The sequence below is a fragment of the Protopterus annectens genome, chromosome 4.part0 (genome assembly GCF_019279795.1).
Source record: "Protopterus annectens isolate FY-2018-M chromosome 4.part0, PAN1.0, whole genome shotgun sequence".
NCBI lineage: Eukaryota > Metazoa > Chordata > Ceratodontiformes > Protopteridae > Protopterus > Protopterus annectens.
In genome coordinates, this window is record NC_056733.1 from 1,761,221,413 (window position 1) to 1,761,246,502 (window position 25,090).

The 25,090-nt window shown below is 39.7% G+C and overlaps 1 protein-coding gene across 5 annotated transcripts in view; it reads left to right on the forward strand.

The window, feature by feature from the left end:
* The window catches only part of LOC122800009 (SH2 domain-containing protein 4A-like), a 484,425-nt gene that overhangs the window by 342,460 nt on the left and 116,875 nt on the right, over positions 1–25,090 (forward strand). For all 5 annotated transcript variants that reach the window (XM_044069469.1, XM_044069468.1, XM_044069467.1 and 2 more), the window contains exon 5: positions 21,990–22,134. In XM_044069469.1, coding sequence (XP_043925404.1) covers positions 21,990–22,134 — 145 coding nt within the window. The remainder of the gene's footprint in view (positions 1–21,989; positions 22,135–25,090) is intronic.

Genomic DNA, 25,090 nt, shown 5'->3' on the forward strand with positions numbered 1-25,090 from the left:
TAATATCCACTTTAGCCGTTGTAAACTAATGTAGCAGTCTATCTCAGAATTTGTTATTGAGGGTATTGAGTTAAAAATCTAAGGTGTCTTGCAAGCTGTTAAGAGACCCCCCAAGCTGCAGAATGTACTGCTTGGTGCCAGAGGCATATAGAATTTCTGCTTCTGCTGGTCTGGATCAATTGCATGTGTTATGTTAACTCTCAGGTTCTTATCTGCATAGGTGGGCTGAATGCAGTTCATCTGCCCTCAAGACCAAAACATCACCATTGAGACTGAGAAAGAGAACTGTAGTAAAGGAATATTCCACAAAATACTCCTGATTTTGAAAGTCTTCTCTTATCAAGCAAAAAATAACCTGTAATCATATTCCATCACATTCAGTATAAAGCCTGAAACATCTAGTTTTAATGAATAAAAGAACTGCACACTTAAACGTGATGAAATTTATTTTAAGATTTTTCATTTTGTGGCATAAACGTCTGCAAACCTAGCCATATACAGACATACATTCAGGACACCAGTGTGTATGCTCTCTATGTATATATATATTTATATATATATATATATATATATATATATATATATATATATATATATATATGTGTGTGTGTATGAGGTATATGCACACACATAAACACACATAAAAAGTGGAAATAAAAAAAAAGACTACTATTGAGATACATTGATGGGCATGGATCTGAAAACCCATTCCTGGAACGAATAAGGAAATATGATGAGAGAAGTGAAAGAGAGCTGGACACAGCCATATAGAGCATTAGTTTATGTGGCCAGAGGGAAAGTACACCCAGCTTGATAAAAGTAACACACAGGTATGTGTAATTAGCATATGTTTGTGCCCACAGGGAGACATTAATTCATTGCCCTTGGAAGTGATTTCTTACCACTTTCTTGTCATGTGCATTATAAAATTGGGAGACAACACAAATAAGTTTAATAAAGGGCAGGAGATTCACGCTTTGTACACCCGTTATGTTATCCAGATTTATTAGTCTCACTTGTCTGACTTCATAAACCAGTTAAAAATTCAACTTATCTTCAGAATGATATAGCAGAAATGTTGTTGTATGTTTTACTTAACTAGTAACCTTAATTTTTGTTTGGATATTTTAACCAGAATAGGACACTGATCAATGATGACTAATTTAAGTCTTAACCCAGGGAAGATAAAATAATACAAACAACAAAAACAATGTATAGCACTTTGAAGCATACCATGAGCAAAGAGCAAGAAAATTTACTAACAAAACATTTGTATATAAACTGTGTACACTAGCAAAGCAAAGGATGATCTGAAACCAAGAGTACATACAGTGATTGATATGAAAATTTGCACCACGTAAAGGGAATGATATATGGGTGCACACCATAAAGGAACATGCAGTGACAGAAGTGAAAGAGCTGATCACAGCCACAGAAAACATTAGGTTACATGGGCAGAGAGACATAATGCAAGTCCATTTTGCTTGATGTTTCACATACATATCAACGTTCAAATCATCTAAAAAAATAAATGAGATTTCCCTGTTAGTGTAGTGGCAACTGCCATACAGGAAACCTAGATTTATCTCATAGTTGTAGAGCTGCATCTTTCTAAATTTCCCTGGTAGCTGAGGCTAAAGGCAGTAACAATGTTTTCTTTAATGACTTAGAAAAATACATAAATGTTGTATGATATCAATAAACAGTGAGGTGAACTCCTAACTGTAGGATATAGCAAATATGTTAGCAGCGAAATTCTGTGTTAATTTTAAAAATTCAAGGGGAAAAGAAAGAGACCTTTATATGCACAGAAAATAACACAATAGTTTGCTATGGTAACTGTAAAGCATCTGACCACAAGGCTCTTCTGAGGGTAGTGAGGACAGCAGAAAAAGTCATTGGTTTCTCACTCCTATCCATGAATGATCTGCACAAGATTCAGTGTGTGGGAAGGGCTGGGAAGATAATCAATGATTCCACTCACCCTGCCCATGGCATGTACTTCTGCCTTTCCTTGGGCAGGTAGTATCGCAGCTTACACTGCAAAACATCAAGACTGAACAGGAGCTTCTTCCCTCTATCCATAAGGCTGCTGAACTTGAATGCCAGGCATGACAGTGAATAAGTAGATCAATATGCCACTTGCTGTGAAGTATCAGCTACTGTAATTACTCTGGGAAACTGCTTCAATAACTGGTACAGTCAGTCTGATTTCTTAGGTTCATAGGCATTTACTAGGCTAACAACCACAAGGACCTTTTTAAGCCTAGCCATGCATCCCAAATCTCTGACAAGTTCTGATACCCTTGATAAGTGTAAGCAGGGGCTTGGGAGATGAAACATTTACAGGTTACCTGTGTCCATTAGAGACATAGGTGCCAAACCAGGGATGAATTTCTGGTTTCCCATCCAATTGTCCAAGTTGTACTTTAATTGGGTTAGGGAGGAACTCTGCTTCACATGGATGGGGAGCCTGTTCCATAGATGCGATCATGTCTGGGATACATACCTATCTGTCCAGTTGGACCTATTTTATATCACAAGCAAGGTTTAAGTCTTTAGAATGGGTAATTCTGGTGCTGTTTGTTTTGTGGATATGCAGGAGGTCCATCAGAGTGGGGTCTGACAATGCTCTATATGCTAAATCTCCCCCACAAAAGCCTGTAGGAGACAGAATACAGAGATAGGGCCTTGAGGCAGTCTGCATATGACATTTTACTTACGCCCGGTATTCTTTTAGTGAGGAACATCTGTGGAAGTTCCAATTGCTGGATATGCCTGGTTGGGTACATACCAAAGGGGGCATTATACTCAATAATAGGTCTGATGAATGCCAAATACTGTGGAACAATGACTTCCTTGGACTTAGATGCCATACCTTTGTTTATAAGTTGCACAATATAGAATGATTTCCTCACCACTGTAGACACATGATGGTCAAAGGCTAGATTTTTATCTGTGTGTTTCCCTAAGTCCCTGATTACTGGGTCAACTCTAAGGGGTGTGTTGTCAATAGGATAGTTGCCGGGGTGGATGACTTCCCAAAGGGTACTATTATGCATTTTTTGGCATTTAGTTTTAGTCCATGACTCTGACACCAGTTGTTTGTCTTTTTCAGGCCCTCTTGGAAAACATTTGTGTAAGTGTGAGATTCAATGACAGCTCCTAATTTGCAATCATCTGCAAATTTAGTCAGCCAGAGATCACTGACATTGGCTTTGACTTCTTACAAGTAAATGTCAAAAAGGAGAGGTCCAAGGACTGATCCCTGAGGGACTCCACTTGTGAGTGTCCTCTTTGTAGAGGTGGACTCCCCAATTCTAACTTCCTGGGTCCTGTCTGTGATCCAGTTGACTATCCACTGGGTGACATACAGGTTTGTACCTAACCTCTTGAGTTTGTCAACAATGCCCCAGTGGGGTATTATGTCAAATGCCTTGGCCAGGTCAAAGTAGGCAGTGTGAACAATTTTGTCCTCATCCATTGCTTTGGTGACCTTCTCGAAGAAGTCCACCAGGTGAGTAGGCATGATCTGGCCTTGACAAAACCAAACTGGGTTGGGTCCAGTGTCTGGTTGTTTACTATATATCTGTTGATCATCTTCTTGATAATTCTTTCCATGGTGTTACATATAAGACTAGTGAGACTTATGGTTCTGTAGTTTCCAGGGTCTGTAGATGGCCCGTCTTTGTGCATAGGGATGACTGTTGCCTTTCCCCATTCATGAGGCATGAAATCTATTTGGAGGCTACAGTTAAATAGTAATTCCAGAGGCCCTGATAGGTCATGTTTCATGCTATTTAGAAGGCATCCTGGGATAATGTCTGGGCCAATTGATGCAGTGTTCTTGGTCTTAGATAAAGCATTAAGGACCTGTTCCCTAGGGTTTACTATCAATATGTCAAAAGCCAGAATAATTTTCTGACCCACATATCGAAAGTAAACCTCGAAATTTAAAATATAGAATGAGTTAAAATATCGAATCAGCTGAACGAATTCAGCTGATTCGACATTGCTTTCGAAAACATCACCCGATGTTAGCTATAAGAGGTCACTTTATGTGACCTCCTATACCTAACATCATATTTTTGCAGTGGGGCAAACATCCCTGCACCCCCTGTGGGGGGCTGTCTAACTATATAATCCAACTCCAAGATCGCACTACAGTGAGGAAAGGGATGAACTTCCTAACTACACTGTACCACGATCTTTGTACAATTCTTCAAATGTTTATATTAGCGAATGCACACTGCATTTGCTAATATAAACTTTTGAACATTGAGAAGTTCACCAAGATGAAACTTTGAACATCTGCAGTGTGAAGTTTTCAAATGAGTACATCTCAACATCGACATTTTAATAGTAAACTGTTTCCTAGTGATAGTAGAGGGAGTTATATTTGATGATATTTCCAGAGGGAAGGTTGAGGGGGAGAGAGGCATAACGTTGGTGATGAATTTATCAGCCAGGATGTTTGTTATGTCTTCTGGCTCAGTATAGGTGGCTCCATTTACAATGAGCTCTGCACTCAATTGTGCATTGCCTTTGAGGTTGCTGACATAGCTAAAGAATGTGTTGTGGTTGTCCTTGGCCTGGGAGGCCAAACTTACCTCAAACTTGGCTTTGGTAGACTTTATTTGTCCTCTGGGTTGTTTGTTTAGTTTGATGAGAGTGCTTTTATCCTGCTGGGTGCTGCGCCTCCTAATTTTTGCCATGATTTTCTTCCTGCTGTTATACAGCCTACTGATTTTGTGATTCCACCAGGGTGGCGAGTTAGTTCTGTACTTCCTCCTGGTGGGTACAGCTGCCTCTGTGCAGCTATTAACATGCTTGTACAGGGTTTCTGTGAACAGTTCTGCATAGGCAGCAGTGTTTTCAAGGTTTATGGGGGCTTGAAATTTTGCCAGGTTCTCACTTAATAGCAGGAGGTGAACCTTAGAATAGTTACTGAATATTCCAGGTTTAGCTGGGGATCCAGGTTTTATTTTTACTTCAAAGGAGATCATTTTGTGATCTGACCTTACCAGGGAAGGCATTACAGTAGGAGGTGTGCAGCACTCCCCCGTATTAGTGAGGACCAGATCCAGTATGGTTGCACCCCTGGTTGGTATATTGACTATCCTGTCCAGGGAGTTTGTCTTTACAAAATCCAGGAATCTCTGTGCATGTACATTTGGTGTCATGTAGGATTCCCAGCTAATAGTGGGGTAATTAAAGTCACCCATGAATATGGTATTGGGTTGGATGGTTAGTGTTTCTAATAAGTTTAAATACATGATATGGGTTTCCTGGGTCATAGAGCGGGTGTGTGTAGCTTTCAAGGAAGTGGTATTGGATTTTGCCTATGATGATGTGTACATGGAGCAGCTCAAGTGCATTGTTCTATTTGACCAGCCTTGAAGTATATTTATCTTTGAAGTAGAGGGGTCTACTTCATTTGATCGAAAGACCATTTGACCTAAACCCATTTGATCGAAATTTCATTTGATTGAAAACCAGTATTCAAGGCATAAAACTGGGATTTGTCCCCCTCCCCAATGTCGTGCGACCCAGGAGTTGGTATATATAGTTAGGGGGGTGGGGGGCGCAGCCTCTCACATTGGGGGTGTGTGTGGGGGGGTGAAGCCCCCCCCCACCTAGTTTCCTTTAAAAGAAGAAAATAAAACAAAAAGTACAGATTTTAAATGAAAATAGGTGGGGGGCTTTGCCCCCACAACCCCCAATGTGGGGGGGCTGCACCCTCCACACCCAACTATATATACCAACTCTAGGGTCGCACGACATTGGGGAGGGGTACAAATCCATGTTATTTGCCTTGAATACTAGTTTTCGATCAAATGAAATTTTGATCAAATGGGTTTAGGTCAAATGGTCTTTCGATCAAATGAAGTAGACCCAAATAGAGACACCTCCACCTTTAGTCCTGCCTGTGAAGTAGCTAGCCTAATGAATACAAAACTAAAGGGAATGCCGTCTTTAATGACATCTGAATTCCCGTTTGTTATGAATTTATGACTTAAGTTATGACTTAACAAAGGCTCATTTCTATTCCAGTGGCATACTTGCTATATCAAAAGACATGTCAAATTTAAGTGTCTAGGGGCCTACCAACTCTTAATAACTTAATTCCTCTAACCATGGCCCAGACGACCCAAAATCGAGTAGTGGTTCAGGCACTGGAAGATCCTCCCAGGGGAGAGTAGAAGTGAATGATTTGAATGAGCCAACCCATCATTGGGAGTGGGAGATGCTGGTTCTGGTCTGCTTTATACACATGCAAGCAGAAGCTTACTTGTTCACAATGGCCCTAGGACCAGGGGACATAGGATCAGCAGTCCGAAAATAGTGATGATAGCTCTTGCCAGCATAAGAAAAGGAACCTGCAGCTCCTATTGGGGAGACTTTTGGACACTCCCATGGTGATGCAGGTGCCCATGTAAGTAAACAGGAGTGAGGATTAGGGCCATTCAAGAGAAAACCCAGAAGGCTGCATATATGTTGTATGATGTGATCAACTTTCACCCACAGGGTAAAAGAGGAACAACTAATGGTCAACTGGCAGTAGAGAGGAAAAAATTCTCTTTGATTAATTATATTAATTCCTTGCTGTTTTGTCAGTTCAACACTAGGGACCTTATTAACATTGCTTAGTTTATGAATGTATATGGTAAACTACTCCTTACATTAGCCATAGTATCTTTTCACGCCTCCCAGAATTGCAACCATAGGTATATCTTTGTAATCCTTTACTAGGACCAGGACAGGTGAATTTTCTGCACAACATGACATGAGTGCCTAATACCACATCCTGCTTAACCAACAAAGAGCAACAAGAATGTGCTTTCGTCTTTCTTCCCTGAATTTTGTAAGAAATGTGAAATAACTGTGAAGAGTAAAAATTACTACAGGATTTTCTCTCTTGCCTTTTCTCCCAGGTGGCAAATAAGTTGTTTTTTATAGTGTACCACTTCCAAAACATTTGGACCAGTGATTAGGATATTGATCCATGAGGATCCTTAGAAGCCTATGGCTCTATATTATAACATCTAAGTCTTAAAACTTTGAATGTTATAATACCAAACCATTGAACACTCAGAATAGTGAATATTTTCCCAGGGAAAAAATTTGCTATTCCGACAAACATACACACAACACAAGCACACCAAAATAAACAATCCACAGACATACACTTCACAAAACCCTACACTAAACCATACATACACTACTAGCTATCCACTTACTTTAACCCAAACCTAACCCTAAGGTCCGTAAGTACTGCACACACTCACCTTACCCGCTCCCTAACCCTAAGGTCCCTAACTATCGCACGCTCACCTTACCTGCTCCCTAACCCTAAAGTCCCTATCGCACACTCACCTTACCCACTCCCTAACCCTAAGGTCCCTATCGCACACTCACCTTACCCACTCCCTAACCCTAAGGTCCCTATCGCACACTCACCTTACCCACTCCCTAACCCTAAGGTCCCTAACTATCACACACTCACCTTAACCCGATCTGTTCGCACACTTACCTTAACCCGGTCTGTAACCTTCGCTCCACAGTCGAGGAAATAGCGAAGCTGCAGAAACAGACCACCGAATACTTTCCCTAGGAAAGTATTTGATATTCTGCAGCTTTGCTATTTTCAGCGTTTGGTGCATAGGGTTTGATATTATAACATTCGAAGTTTTAAGACTTCGATGTTATAATATAGACCTGCCTAGCCATGCACTCCCATGCATTTTTTCACCCTTATATTTTAAGTACAAATAACCTACATTTGAGCAGAACACTTGCTTAGTACTCCATCCATGAAGGGCAGTGGTGCTAAACCAGGTTTTAATTTGCAGTTACCCATCCATTTGTACTGGTTATGTTTGAACAGTGTAAGAAAAGTACTTCACTTTATGTGGAGAGGAAGGCAATTTCAAAGAAATGGTATTCTCTACAATGCATATCTTACACACCAATATGTTCTATTTACACTGAAAAAGAGATTTAGATCTCTGAGGTGGGTGTTTATGTCCCTACTGGAATTGCAAATGTGCAGTATGTCTGACAGGATAGCATCTCCTGAGGCTCTGAACGTGAGGCAGAGATTGTCTCAAAGTACACTGTATGACATAGAGAATAGGGACAAGGCCTTGAGATGGTCCAAGGAGCATTTATGATTTAGGCCCTTGATTTTCTTAGTAAGAAAGCATTTTGGACATTCAAGTTGTGAGGCAGAGATTCCACCTCAGTAGTTTGTATGACACAGAGAAGAGGAAAAAGGCTTTGAGTCGGTCCGTATGGTTTTTATGATTTAGGCCCCTGATTTCCTTAGCAATAAAGCCTTGTGGATGTCCCAAATTTCAACAAATACATTCCAAAGCAGGCGTTATACTCATTGACTGGCCTGATGAGTGGATAATACACTGGTATGATCACATCCCTATATTTGGATGCCATACCCTTAGAAAGAAGTTTGCAATAAAAAAGGGCTTTCTTACAAAAGTGGATATGTGGTGATGTTACAGTAGTAGATATATGGTGATCGAAGGACAAGACATTGTCTGCATAGGGTCCTAGAGCCCTAACTTCTGTATCAATTTTCAGAGGTGAGGCATATTGCCAGTTTGAGAGAGTTACAAGGGATAAATGGTATGATGACTGAATCCATACCTCCCAGAAATGCTTAGAGGAACAACTCAGAAAGTCCACCACTATTTCACCACCTAAGACTATAAATTGTTGAGACAGTGATGCCCCTGTCTGTGGCCAACTGCAAGGCAAGCATCGCCTCCCTGCATAGGATGTGAAACTTTGTGTATCTTGCTTGCCTAAGTACCACATGGTGGATTAGTTGTTTCCAAAGCAGTTTTATCACTAAGGCTTTCAGGATCAGTAATCTGCCTTTGGTTGATGAGTTCCCCCATCTCCATGGAGGATCCATTTTGTTTTCAGCACATATCAGCTATAAGGGCTTCCCTCTCTGCAAGCAAAATGCTTGCTTTTAGAGTAGGGTTTATCTTCAATTTGTAGAAAACAAAGGAAAGGCTCACTGATAGACTGCAAACTGAATAGTGGTGGTGCTGGGAGATACTTCTGTAATCCATGGCCCAGTGACAGGAGATTGCTATTAGGATAAAGTCCTAGATGATGGAGTAACTCTGCAGCCAAATCACAGGCTCATAGGATCATATGAAGTTACTAGGCTATTGGCCCTGAGACCCTTGCAAGCCTTGCCAAGATTTTATCCCATTTTCTGACAAGTCAGCACCTATTTGAATAGTGTAAGAAAAGTGCTTCACTTTATGTGGAGAGGAAGACAATTCCAAAGAAGTGATATTCTTTACAATGCACATCTTTCACTCCAATATGTTCTATTTATATTGCAAAAGAGATTTAGATCTCTGGAGTGGGTGTTTATGTCCCTACTGGACTTGTAAATGTGCAGTACGTTTGATAGGATAGGATCTCTTGAGGCTGTGAATGTGAGGCAGAGATTGTCTCAGAGTAGACTGTATGACACAGAGAGTAGGGATAAGGCCTTGAGATGGTCCAAGTAGCTTTTATGATTTGGGCCCTTGATTTTCTTAGTAGAAAGCATTTTGGGCATTCAAGCTGTGAGGCAGAGATCCCAACTCAGTAGTTTGTATGACACAGAGAAGAGGAACAAAGCTTTGAGAAGGTCTATATAGTTTTTATGATTTAGGCCCTTGATTTTCTTAGCAATAAAGCCTTGTGGATGTTCCAAATTTCAACAGATGCATTCCAAAGCAGGCATTATACTCACTGACTGGCCTGATGAGTGGAGAATACACTGGTATGATCACATCCCTATATCTGGATGCCATACCCTTAGAAAGAAGTTTGCAATAAAAAAGGACTTTCTTACAAAAGTGAATATGTGGGATGTAACAGTAGTGGATATGTGGTGATCGAAGGACAAAACATTGTCTGCATAGGTTCCTAGGGCCCTAACTACTGTATCAATTTTCAGAGGTGAGGTGTATTGTCAATTTGAGAGTTACAAGGGATAAATGGTATGACTACTGATTCCATATCTCCCAGAAATGCTTAGAAGAACAACCCAGAAAGTCCACCACATAATTCACCACCTAAGACTATAAACTGCTGAGACAGTGATGCCCCTATATGTGGCCAACTGCAAGGCAAGTATCACCTCCCTGCATAGGATATGAAACTTTGTGTGTTTTACTTAAGTACCACATGGTAGATTATTTGTTTAACTGGATAAGGAATAGCCTCCAAAGCAGTTTTATCACTAAGGCTTTCAGGATCAGTAATCTGTCTTTGGTTGATGAGTTCCCCCATCTCCATGGAGGATCCATTTTGTTTTCAGCACATATCAGCTATAAGGGCTTCCCTCTCTGCAAGCAAAATGCTTGTCTTTAGAATAAATTGTCTCATCAGTGGCTGAAATACACTAGTTTTTGGAACATCTGCATTCTAAAGCATACATATAGCACCATGAATGTGTTGGCAGCCATTAGGCCTAGAAGTAAGCAAACTATATGCATGGATCTATATTATGCCTTCAGCCACTTGGTCAGCACCAAAACCTCCTAAGCTGCAACTGAAGTCTGTAATGACTGACATTACAGTATATGTAGCTATGTGTTTATAAAGTCTGTTATCTGGGAAGGGATCATGTAAATCTTTCCCCAGTTTTTGGATATCACTCCAGACTGCAACCAAGAGCACATTGATTGCAGGGATACTTCTAAGGGGAGTCTCTGGATGCAGCCATGTGGAGGCAGTGGCTGTAGTAGGAGGGCACATAAGTACTTCTTTGCAAGATTTCAGCCACTATGGTTGATACCTTAGTGCAAACTCAGTGAGCTGAATTAAGCCAAAATGGCAACATTGAACCCTAGAAATTTCCTGTGTGGACCCTTGACACTGTTATGCCAAACGGCATTCATCTTATCCAGTGACACTGCTCAAGCATAGTCTGAAAATAAGTCATGCGTCACAGCAGCGGGACCATTCAGAACTGAATGGCCAAGTTATACTGCTTGAAGTCACACAACTCCAGAACAGAATGACAACCATCCTATCCATTGTGGGATAAAAAATGTGAGAAAAACTGTCACCCCATCTGAGACTAGAGTACCTTCTATGACTCCTTTCTGCACTAGAGTCTGGGCTCTGATGTGCAAAGACTGGTCCACCAGTGTTTTTTTTTTTTTGGGGGGAGGGGGTGAGCACCAGGATGTGACTTAGACTGACAATAACTAGAACGCACTGGTCCTCTGTGGCACTTCCCCAAACTAGGGTATACTCAGACAGCACCCTATCATGATCACTGCCACATTGCAGTTAAGACTGCTGAAGTACAGTTAGCAGTTCATCTTGGGTGACCTAGATCTATGATATTTCAGCTCCTTCTTCAGATAGGGAGGAAGCTTCTTCTCCTTATGGAATATGTTAGTCTTGGAAGAGGAATAGGATGTGAAGAATGAGTCATAAAGGCTCATATTGGTGAAGGAATTCTTTCATCTAAGGAAATCATTGACTAGGTCACTGTAACCTCATCTGAAGGGCACTTCCCTTAAACTGGGAATTCAAGATGTTGTTTCTAACTCACAAATCACAACTACCTACTCTGGGCAACTAAAATTTCTCACTTTCTCTCCCCTGAAGGATTGATAGCCATTGGTAAAAGGATGTTTCTTTCACAAGTCAAGTAGAGGCTACCCTGGTGGCATCTGCCTCGAGGAAAAAGATCTCCTCTTTATAAGTGCCTGCCAACAACATCTGTAGGTTTAGTGCTCTCTGCCCTAAGACATAACATCACTGCTAGTGTCTAGCCAAAGCTCACTGGATTCCCATCGCTCACAAGATAAAGCTCTTGCTAGGTTCCCTACTTTTCAAACTAGTCAGTCTCCAGTTTTTCCCTTTCTTTGCCAAACATTTATTTCCACGTCTCAGTCTACAGCCTTAGATACCTTTCCTGCAACATAACTTGCTGCAAAAATGCAGACTAAAGGTACACTGCTCAGCTACAGCTTCTCCAAACTCGGGCCTCAAGCCTGGGAATCTCTTTAACCTCTCTTAAAGAATACTCCCCCTAAAGTATTCGGAAAGGAACTGAAACACCTCCTCTTTAAAGACATCTTTTAAACTTGTTACACAATGGGTGCAATTATCTAATTCTACCACCTTCCACTTTCAACTCCTGATGTGCACCAGTGTTTGGATACAGTCCCTCATTTTAAACAAACATCCAGGACATAAGCTTTATGTATGATGCACACAAGTGCAACTAATTTCTCTCATCAGGAGCGGCCTTAGGTCAACTGGTGCCCTAGGCAAAGGGAACAATGGCACCTCTCACCACACCAACCAGTGCCCCTATCCTGGTCTACCTACACCAAATAAATACTGGTAAAGTGCCCCCACTAAAGCGGCGCCCTAGGCGGCCTCTTAGTTGGCCTATGCCTAAGGCCGGCTATGTCTCTCATACTCTTTACTCCCCCTATTAGTTATAGTAACTCTTTAACTCTCTATAGATTACTCTGCCAATGAATATCTCATCTCCCTCCCAATGCTTACTGTTTCAGATTGAATTTGTATTATATGTCTCCCAATTCACTGTTACTTTCTTGTCATTAGCCATGCTGTAATACCAGTTTTAAATTCTGTACTTTATTGTATTTTCTATTTTATGTTCTGGGGCTGAACATGTAAGCAGTCCAAAGAGACCAGTTCTATCCTGGATAACAAATTTAAATAAATAAATAGTGCTTCACTGTTGTGCAATATCAGTGTTAGTATGGGGTGTGAGAAGTGCAGGGGGGCTTTTTTTGTTTTAGTTATGTGCTCTGTTTTGATATAGCCATTTATATTGAGATTGTGAGTAAGTGCGCTAATTAAATTTCTCTTAAGCTCACTATTGTGTGATCTCAATGCTAGTATATTTAGAGCTGGAAGAGTATGGCTGGTGCAGAGAGGAAAGCAACTTCCAAAATACTGCTTTTATTTAATTATGTAGTAGTCAACAGATTGGACAATTGATGTTTTTTTTTTCTTCATCAGACTGAGTTTCAAATAATTTCTTTTATTATAGTGAAAAAATCTACTTGGCCTTTTAGCAATACTGTAATGTATGTCCAGTGTCTGAATGAGGAACACTCAGTGGTTGTCATCTTCTGGGTCACTAGGAAGTGAAGAAGTTCATCCTCTAAATGACCATTGGCAGCCTGAACTCCCAACATGTATGGCAAAGCTTTACATCTGCTCCTTCCTAAGACAGGAGAGGGAATGTTACTGCAGAGTATGTGTGATAATTTCATGACTACACTGACACTTGTAGGGTTGTAAGGCACTGGACACAAAAAGCAGACATCACTGATAAAAGCAATTGAAATCTACAGTGTGTAAGTGGCAGAAAATAATTGCTAACATGCAGGGGATATGTATGCTCATGTATATTGTGCATGATGTCAGCATGAATCAGAATGAGTGGATATGCCATTTTGGGTGTGAGAGCTTCTTGAAAGTTTGCTGTTTTCTGATTGGCAGAAATAATAAGCTCAGCCAGGAAATATCAAGGGAGGGTTGTTAATGTTGGTGTAATTATCTTAAATTTATGCCACATTTTTACTGCTGAGATTGTTGCAGGCTGCTACTGATAGATTCCATGAGGTTCAATATTTATAAAATGCATGATAGTCATTATGAGTATGTTTAAGATGTACTGTTGTAAACACAGCATCTGATGTTATACCCAACAATTATTATACACAGTAAACAGAAAGAATGAATATGGGATATTGTAGAGCAAAACAAGGTTTTGGGTATTTTATTCATCATATTTATGTCAAATCATGTCAAATCCTTGGCAGTGGGCTCTGTTTGCTTTGCATACTAAGCAGTATCTTAATAAACAAGTTCATTAACATAGTACTAAGCAGGTGTATGCAGTTACTCTCATCTCCTGTGTGTTAGATACCTAGGGAGAAAATCAGCCTTGAACATCAAGATACATCATCTTACATGACAAATACAGTGTAGTAGCCAAAATGTGAAGCAAATAGGGTACATCGAAATTACTTACCGGTATAATTTATCAATAATCTATGACTGAGTGTTGAGTAACACAGAGTTTATCCATGGTTGTTATCTGAATCCGAATGATTAAACAAAACCAAGTATGAATAAATCCTGCTTTACCCACACACAAGTGGATTATTGCTATTATGTAATAATGTTATTTAAAATTAAATTGCTTAATTTTTTTTCGAAATAATACAATTGTATTAACAGACTTTAATGTTCTTCCACATCTTCTTCATTTTGTGACATGTCTGAAGCATGTACTGCACATGTGATCAACATATATATGTCACTTCTTGCACAGTACATAGCTATCATAGGTATGTATGTATGTGTGTTACTTTTTTGTAAAGTAGTGTAAGGGTGCATATTACTAGAATTGTTTCCAAATCCTGGCCCTTGGGTTTTGTTTTTTATTTTTTTTTGTTATTCCAAGATGAGTATGCAATGCCCGCAGAGTGCTTTGTATACTGCCTGGACTTTTGTTTGGCAGCTGGCACTCATAGTGGTATACTTTATAACATGTAGTTTTTTCACATTGTGTTTAACAGTGAAAAAGAGCAGTTGTGATCTGTTTGAGTTCAGTACTCATGTCAAAAGATAAATATCCATGCAGCGTGGTTACCATACACTTTTCATAGGTTCATAGGTTCATAGGTAGGTACTAGGCTATCTGCCCGAGGGCATTTATAAGCCTAGCCAGAGTGTGTCAGCTTTCGCCGCCCCATTGATTAATTAACTGGTCCTCTGTCAAGCACTGCCAATGACGTGATCCCAGGGGTGTATTTACTGTTACCCATCCACTCGTCAAGGTTTCTCTTGAAGAGTGTTAGTGAGGGGCTCTGCCTAATGTAGTTTGGAATTTTGTTCCAAAGCATGGGGAGTCTCTGTGACAGGAATCTATCCCTCCAGCATGTTCTATTTATTGTTGTGGTGAGGTTTAGCTCACTAGAGCATGTGGCTCGCAGTGACTTGGATTTTTTTAGGTGGAGCATATCCATCAATTCTGAGTTGGACATGGCTTTGTAAGTCAGGCAAAGATCACCTCTGAGTAAGCGATATGCCACTGAGTACAGCTGGAGTTTTTTTAGTTGGGCTGCATAGGACATATGTTTGAGGCCAGTAATCCTCTTGGTGAGGTACAGGGGCAGCTCGTGCCATAGGACTGCAGGACTGCAGTCCTCCCACCTAAAAAACAAATAAAAATAAAATAGAGAGAAACACAAAAACAGTAAATTCCTGGAAGTGTGCGGATGCTCTCAGACTGCTTACTCGGCAGTCTAGATAGGGGGAAAGGCATCTCGGCCCCAAGATGCCCAGCAGTCTGTGCGGTGGTGATGTCACGAAATGGAGGCACTCCGGACTGCTGGGGAAAGGCATCTCGGCCCCAAGATGCCCAGCAGTCTGTGTGGCGGTGACATCATGAAATGGAGGCACTAAGGACTGCAGCAGCAGGCTGGACTAATCGCAGATTTGGACTGTTTGGGATGGACCAATCGCGCAAGGAATACTGGCAAAGGGTCGGCGGCAAGGTAAGCAGGTATGTAACCCGTCGGCAAGGTGTATGTGTGTGTGTGTGTATGTGTGTGTGTGTGTGTGTGTGTGTGTGTGTGTGTGTGTGTGTGTGTGTGTGTGTGTGTGTGTGTGTGTGTGTGTGTGTGTGTGTGTGTGTGTGTGTGTGTGTGTGTGTGTGTGTAAAATTCCCCAGTTGCTATATACTGGTGGCTAGAGCAAACTCATGGTGGTGTGGTAGGGAATACCTCAGGCTTGAACCCTGTATGCAGGTGTTAAGGGCCTGAATTCCCTACCCACCACCATTTGTAAAAAAATTTGCAGATTTTTGCCTCATATTTGATCTGTTCTATTTCTCATAATATCTGTGGTTTCTAAATGTTTAAATGCTTGATATTTGATGGTGCAGTGGTAGCACTGTTGCCTCACAGCTACAGGTTTGATTCTTGGCTGGCGTGCCTTCTATGTGGGGTCTGCATCTTCTCCCTGTGTTTGTGTGGGTTTGCTTTTGTGTCCTCCCATGTTACAAAGACATGTCTGCATTATTTCTTCCTGGGCCTCTGCTGAAAATTGTTTTTTTGTTCCAAGTCAGACTGTCCTGGTTAACAAATGTTAAATAAAATTGACAGGCATTTGAATTTCAGACTTCAGGTTTCTGAATGTTTGATCACTTGCATATCTGATGGTGCAGTGGTAGCATTGTTGCCTCACAGTGATAGGTTTTCTAGTTTGATTCTTGGCTGGGGTGCCTTCTGTGTGAAGTCTGCATCTCCTCCCTGTGTTTGTGTGGATTTGTTCTGGTATCCTGCCATTTTACAAAGACGTGTCTGCAGTATTTCTCCTTGGGCCTCTACTGAAAATTGTTTTTCCTCCGTCAGTAGTAAAATTGACAGGCATTTGAATGTCAGACTTCATATTCTTCAGAAAATACATAGTAACACAACCTTTTTATTCTAGCAATTTTCTAAGTTTATAAGATGAATATTTGAAATTTGTCCCTATTTTTGGGACTGTATTCCCTCATTATTGGCTTTGTCCAGGTTTTTTGTGCTAAGGTTGACAGCTATGGCAAGAACTGAATTCACTGAATATGTTTGAGGGCTGTATTCCCTCATTACTGAGTTTGTCTAGGTGTTTTGTTCTAAGAGGTTGACAGCTATGGTGAGAACTGAATTCACTAAATGATAACCATTTAAGTTTCAGTCTTCCTCTCTTTCACAAAGCAGTTGATTTGGCGTAGTGGTATACTGCTCTGACTGTTTTGTACAGGGACCTTGGCAGTAAAATGTATGGTGGTAACACAGCATTTTATTCTAGCAACTTTCCAAGATTATACAAGCAATGTTTAATGTGTCCCTGACTTTTGGGCTTTTGACCCCACCCCAAATAAATTTTGGCTTTTTCCAGATTTCTTGTGCTGCGAAGTTGAGATGCAGTTGAGTATTGAGTAGATTTTACAAGGAGCTGAGAGCTGCAGGGGAAGAGAAGTTTAGTGCTGCTTATGCTAAGTCTGCTTACATTGTTAATAGCACAACAGGTTGTGTACTTGCTTTTGATGCAGAAGGCTGTGAGTTCTACTCCCAGAAGGGGTGGATGCTGCCGTACTGAGAATGTCCTCCTTGGCGAAGGTACTAACTATGAGCCTGTTATCAGTTTGCCATCCATTTCCTATTGCAATATTACTAGCTTATCATTTTTTAATGTAATATAGGCAATTTATTCCTCAGGGGCAACAGACACTTTATTTTTCGATGAAACCATGAAATATAAATGTGTTTGCTAGCAGCAACCTCTTCATTAGTTACAGATTTCTTTAATGTGGAATTATTTAGATGACTTTTACTTCTTCAGAGATTGTGCATATTTACTGATAATGGTGGACTGTAGAATTGTGCATATTTACTGATAATGTGGACTGTAGAATTGTGCATATTTACTGATAATGGTGGACTGTAGAAGTTTGAGTAGACTTTTATGATGGAAATGTTCTGAACTGGGCAGTTTTGTCATTATGGGTGCATCCATTTTATTTCATTGTTTACTGGAAAAATGTTCTGAATTGGGAAGTTTTGTCATTATTGGTGCATGCGTTTTCTTTCATTGTTTAATAAATTTAAAACGCCCTCTAACAACATTACTGTATTGTACAAGGAATATAATTTAATAAAATCAGAAAGGTGTATCAAAGACCACGTGTATGTTTCATATGCAAGGGGCCTATGATTTGAAAATAGCCCAGAATTAATCTTTATCTGTCACTGGCAAAATGTATTTTCTTTGAATGTGGGTTTCAATGCTGTTTCAATGAATGTGAGTTTCAAGGTCAGAGGAGTTTTAATGCTAAATCTGTTTTCATTGTGAGACTGCATTGCTTTGTTTAGCAGATGTCTTAGTGTCTGTGCTGTAAAATGCAAAATAAAACTTTCACATGAAGTTGAAATCATATTAGAAGTAAAGCAGTATGCACATTAGTGTTTATGGTAAATGGTGTGAAATAGCCAAGTAATGGATCATTGGAATGGCTGCAGGGGGGAGGCTCCATTCGACCATGATTTTGTGAGCGGGAAGGGCAGCAAACTCAAAGACAGCCCCAGCTGAACTATACCTCCCAACTGTCCAGATTTTCAAAGAATGAATAGATTTTTGCTTCTTATTTTTGGTTTGTTCCTCATAAAATTTGTGGTTTTCTGGCAAATCATTTAGGAATTAAGTCACTAAATAATGACACACTGAGTTTCAGACTTCATAACCTTCAGAAAAATGCATGCTAAAGTAAGACCTGTTATTCTATCTACTGTCTCATTTTATACAAGAGCAATTTTTAGTACTGTTTATATGTTCCCCCAATATATTTGGCCTTGTCCAGATTTATTGCATTAACAGGTTGAGAGGTACATGCAAATAAATTGCTTTATAGAATTAGGCATAGCCAAACCTCTCAACTGTCCCCGATTTTGGCTCAAAATGTTGCTCTTCCCCCTAATAATCCCTCCGCAAAATAGCAATTTTGGAAGAAAACATGGAGGGTTTACAATTAAGAAATAACTGTAATAATCAGAGTTATAGATTACTTTTATTTTAGAAATGCATGTAGATTCTTTTATTTCATCAGCTGCCCAAGTTAGCAGTACTAATATTAAAGTGCCCCTTCTTTGACAGGTTCCCAGCTGTATTGTGTGGCTATTTTATATTTTTGCATCACATTTTTGGTCCATTTTTCATATAATTGTGGTTTCTTTGGCAAATTAGTGACAAATCATTAAAGACTGAAGTTAGAAAATAATGACAGACATTTGAGTTTCAGATTTCATACCCTTCAGAAAATTCATACTAATGCAACACCTATTCTATTATCTTTCTAAGTTTATAAGAGCAATATTAAAAATTGTCCTTATTTTTGGGCCTTTGTCCCACTTCTCTGTATGGCTTTGTCCAGATATCTTGCTCTGAGGTTGAGAGGTATGACAAATGTGTTAGGGCCATCACAGTCAGCCAGAGACATTTCAAATTGTGACATACTTGTTGCACCCCACTCCCCCGTGTAGTGACCCTGGATGTGTCCAAGTAATGCAAGGAGTAGTTATGCAATGTAAATGTGCAGAGTATCCCGCCATCCAAGGTAGACACAAGTACTACAGTGTCTTTTCATCTGTCCTTGATTTTGCAGAATTGTCTGGTTTCTGTCATATTTTTGTACTGTTGATTTATGCTTATTACTCAAAGTGCCTGTTGCTCTGTGTTTAAGTAGCAATGCTTTAATGACCATCAGGTAAGCTTGTCTGAGATCGTAAGATGCAAGTAAGCTTTAATAAGCATACTGTTAAAGAATTGCCAACATTGAAAGCCTTTCTGTTGTTGCCATGCAGAGAATACTTAACTAGATAATGTATAAGCCTTGGGTATTGAAATGCATATGACAGTATTTGTAATAAAGGACAGGATTACATTATTTTAAGAAGCTCATTATACTTGTTGGAGACTTCCAGTCATCTCTGCAGGCTTTCCTTAAACTAAACAGAATGCCAATCACGTGTGGTCCATAACCTGTACAGTAATCCTTTAAGCAATGTATCCTGAGCTTGTTTCTTGTTTGCTTTTCATTTTTTACTTTGATCATATTTTCCCCATGAAACAAGTAGATAGTTGTTATCAGGCAGCAGGTCTTTTTTGGATAAGAAACATTTTTACAAGTGGGGGCATCACAGAGATTTCTACTTTCAGCGTGTTACTTGGTGCTTTAATAAAGTCCAGTATAAATTATAATTAGAACTGCAGTGCAAGGAGAAGTGGTTTGAGTTAAGTGCTGCTTGTTTTTCTTATACTTGATTTTGACTGGCATTCCAGTAATGTATTTAAAAAGTAATTTATTTTTTCATGCCTCACAACCTTTGTTTCCATCTAGATATTAAGTAAGCTGTCATGCAGCCAATGCATTGAAATATTTTTATTCTTCTACACTTCATTTTGTCTTGATTGGACTCTCATAATGACGGTTTGGCACCCAGGGCAGCGTATTTAATTAAAGTTAGTTTTTGTGGTTTTGAGCATAGCTCCTCCCCTTTCTAGTTGACCACACCTCTTCCATTGACCCCACCCATTCAGCTGTCTCCTGCAGCCCTCCTTTGATTTGAAGTCACCAGCCGCCACTGGTGAGGTACTTTTGTGGTCTCTCCAGCTGTTGGAAGTGTCTTGTGAGGTACATCCCAAATGGGGTATTGTACTCTATGATGGGTCTGATGAGTGATGAGTAGAGGGACACTACAACCTCTTTATTTCTAGATGCGAATCCTTTAGTAATTAGATGGGCCACATAGAAGGATTTCCTAACTACTTTGGCAATATGATTGTCAAAGGAGAGATTACTATCTATCTGGGTCCCCAAATCTCTTATTACCTCTTCTGTATTAAGGGGGCTGCCACCTATGTGGTCATTTGTGGGTGTTTTGTTTTTCCCAAATGGGATGACTATGCATTTTTTGGCATTTAGCTTGACTTTGACACCAGGTGTTCATCTCAGTAAGGCCCTTTTGGAGGATGCCCGTGTCAGCCAGGGAGTAAATTATGGCTCCCAGTTTGCAGTCATCAGTGAACTTGGTTAGCCATAGTTCTCCTGTGTTTGCCTGTACTTCTGAGAAGTGTATGCAGAACAGTAGGGGTCTTTTATTATTCGATATAAGCCTCTGTATATATACATATTAGATAAATAGCCATTGCTCTCATCTCAATAATTATAGTTTAATAAGTTCTTTTAACAGTGTACTAATAATGGCTATAACCATCCTCATCCAAACTTGTTATGCTAATATTATCTTAATTTGCCTCCACTAACACAAGTCAATAATCTCCCATGTTAGTAAAACAATATATTAATGAAAGAGGTTGTGCATCTTAACACACTGCACACTTCATCAACATGCTTCAAAGAGCAGCATCTCATTTACAAGTTATGTAATAATTACTTCCCCTGCATGAATGTGTTTTATGTGATCATATTTACAGATAAAAAGAAACTCTCAGGTTTCTTGGTCACGATATCATTTTCTCTGTTTCATGGTAGTATTTTACAATTATTATAAATGTATTGATGGATGTTAATGGCTTTTTAATTTATGTATATTTCTGCATAAGTTCTTATGTTTGCCCTTTTCACCTTCTTGCCATCATTTTGCTCCGATTGTGAATGCATTCCATTAGTCAATAAAATATTGAGACTGCTGCTGACAACAGATTTGAAAGGTTGAAGTTTCTGGGCACTGTTCACCAGATTAGGCTCTTTCTAGTAGCTTCACAAAGATCATATTCAAAAGTCTTACTGTCACTCATTTTTTGACAGTAAAATCTTGCCTTACTGAAAAAACAACTGCATAGTCCCTTGGCAGTCGCTATTGGGACTAAGTACTAAAAGTTCTTTCATTTGAGCAGATGGCTTAACAGCTCTGGCTGAAAACGAAATTGACTCTGATGTTCTGAGCTCCACACGCAGATGGATGAAATTTTAGCAATATCCCTAATGTGCTAACCAGGGATGCTGTTTTACCTTCTGTAATATAGCATTTGTTAGGTGTGTTCACAGTGTAGTAAAGATATTTACATATGATGCACATCACCAGCATACTAACAGACTTGTCTATAGTGTAAATCATTGCAATTTATAACTTGCACGTTTGACCAGTATCCTCAGCAGTCAGAACTGAGAGAAATCAGACATTTTGTTTCATAAGTTGTTTAGCCAAACTTAATCACCGTTCTTTTCTTTTTCTTAGTATACTGTTTATTCCTTTTTACAGTTATTGATCTAACATCGAAAGTGCTTCCTTTGTAAAAGGTTTTGTACCTTTCTAATTCTTATAGAAATAGGTTCATAGCACATGCCTTAAAATGTCCTGCTTCTCTTTAATATGTTTCAGACAGTCAATAAAGAAGAAAAGAAAAGTGAAGACATTGCACAACTAAAGGCATCAGGACTGTATTATCGAGCACATCGGGTACAAAAGACTCCTGATTCTTCAGTGCCAAAATTAAAGAACGCAGTGCTTGAGCGGCAAGGGACAGGTGCGTACTCAACCCCTGCTCATTAGTTTACAGAAGAAAAGTCTGCTAAAATGTGATCATCCAACTTTTCCCAAGGTTGTACAAAGTATACCGACTACACTTTGAGCAGTATAGATAAATAGGAAGCTGACAGTGATGAAGGTGACTAGCTGAGGTATCTTGATATAACTGCAGTGTAAAGCAGGGCTTCATGGTCTCATTAGTATTATTTCACCTTAATCTCCTTAAAAATTCTGGTTTTCAGAGGTGTAACTTGTAGTTTGTGTGCCTGATGCCATCCTCCATCTGCCACTAGTACCCTCCTCCCATAAAAAGCTCTTTTCTGAACTTGCTACAGTTTAGACCACACAAGGACTATTATCACCATAAACAGGAAGAATGAGATATCTCAGTTCTGAATATAAATGCAGGGGTTTCTATGAAAGCTTTTAACCTTTCTAATAATTAAGTCTTTAAAATTAATGTAGTACTTTCACAACAAAGTGATAGCCTAGCCTGTATGATAAAACTGCAGGAACAGTTGTGGTTTAATCATCTGAAAGGTTCTGATTATTGAGATATATATGTTAGAATTATAAATGTATTACCAATCTGGAACAGTTTGCTGTTTTGAATTGTAGTCTTGCTTCTGTGTCTCAGCTGCTGGTGAGTGCATCTGTTGTGGCCATGATTTGTTCCTCGGACCTCTTGTCTTCTTTTCTTGGTTCTTCTAGTATTGCTCCTTGGGAAGCCACTATGGACTGAGAGGTTGGCAAGTCCTCTGCGCCTGTCTAGTTACCCATCTTGGGGAAGGAAGAACCACTTTTGATACCACTGGGTAAGGAACCAAGAGATAATTGTCCGTTCATTACTTCTGAGGAACACTTTACCTGAGAAAGGGACCATTTCTTTAGACTCTTTCTCTGTAAGATCCCTAGGAAGAGGAAAGAGAAGAGTAGGCTTATTTCTCCTCCTTCTTTTTTTGAGGTGATTGGACACATTTTGATAATGCTTGTTTATTTTTTTTTTTTCAATTACTCAGTTTGGATTTCTCTCCCCTAGTTAAAAGGGGAAGATTTTCTCCCCTCTTGGATACTGAGACTCTCAGTTGGGAGTGAGATGATCTTTCCCACATGTCTTCGTCTAATGATAGGGAATCTGACTTTGAGGGAGGTTTCTCTACATATTCCCTTTTGGAAGGACTATCTTTTTCTGATACTTCTGTCAAAATGATGGACATGTTTTAGTGAGAGGAGAGAAAACTTACAGACTCTCAGCCGAGCTATTCTGAATTACTAAAGAAATACTTTCCTTAACCATATTCCCCCTGTGATACCAGCCCTAGAATATGCCATTTTGGCTGCTAGTTACTTCAGTGATACTCATTTTCCTGTCCTTAGAAAATCTGATAGATTATATAAGGTTCCTCAAACACACATATACCTCTTTGGCAATCCTAGGGAATACCCAAATGTGGTTTCTTTGGCTAAGGCAACCTCTTCCAAGCAGATTTCAGCAGCTAATCCTGTGCCTTCTGACAAACTGGATAGAACTTTGGATAAGTTTGGAAAGAGTTTATACCTCTTCTAGCGTGGTCTTCAGGGTTGTAAATTTTCAAGTTCATATGTCTAGATTTCTTCTAACCTCTGTTGATAATATGAAGAAGTTAGTTTCAGAACTTCCTTGGTCAGAGGCTAAAACTTCTACGAATTCTTAATGTTTCATTGGATAAAGACATTTTATTTCACATCTCTTCTGTAAATGTCCTCAAAATGGTTGAGGAAATGGGAAAATTAATTAAAGGGGTTTCCCAGTTTTTTCTGCCCTCCTTTCAGAAGTATTTAAGAAATTTAATTCCACTGTAGGCTCATCTTTGAAAGTGCATAATAAAATTTTCCAAAAGGGATCTGAGTGAGTAAAATTCCAAAATGTAGTGGCAGAAAAGCTATAGAGACAAAGAAACTTCCTTCCACAACCTCACACAAAATTAAAAACTAAAAAAATTGGCTATGAGTGGCCTTAGTCCCCCCCCCCCCTCCCCATCCTGATATGGTTGTCATCTGACTCTTTGGTGCCAAATTACTTTGCATTCTTGATTCTGAGAATCATTCACAAGTGTTACAGCTGTCATTGGGACTTCCTTCCCCCATTCCAGGAGAATTCCAGCACATCATCCCAAGCAAACCCCACTTTTTTCTCCTATTCTACATCACATGTTGGTTCAGGGAGCAATAGCACCTGTACTCCTGGACATGGTTTTTACTCCATGAGGGTTTTGGTACCCAAAAAGGGATAGACCTTTCTTTCCTAAACCTTTGCATCAGAGTTACCCAATTCAAAATGCTATTGTTTCAGTCTCTTTTGCTGCAAATTTCTACAAGCAGTTTTCTAGTAACCTTAGATTTAAAAGAAGCCTGTCATCACATTACAGTCCTTGAAGGTTTCAGCTGCTTTTTGCATTTTTCTATCTTTGGCTCACATTTTCAGTTTTCTGTATTACTCCTTGGGTTATCTACACCCCAAAAGTATTCACAACTGCCTGCCTGGCTCCTGTGATTGCCTACTATAGGTTTCAGAGCAGTCACATTTTTCTGCTTGTAGATGATTGTCTGATAATGTCAGATTCCTCTGAGGATTGTTAAAAGTCCCTGACCTGTTACTTGTTCTGGGATTTCAATCTTCTCTCACTCCTTCCCACATGTAGTGTTTCTAGAATGTCTTCTGGATACATCACTAAGGATGTTTTTTCTTCCTCAAAACAAAGTTGTCCCTTACAGGACCCACTTTCTAAGGTTTTCCAACCTGAGGATTATCTCAATCTTCTCGGGTATATGGCCTCTGTTATTCTCATGATTCTTTTGGTCAGACTACATATGAGGAAAATTGAATGGTCTGTCAAATCCCTCTGGACTCAGCACCTACACTCCCGTCTTTTCAGCTTTCAGTACTGGGGTTGGTGAAAAGAGAGTTGCTTTGG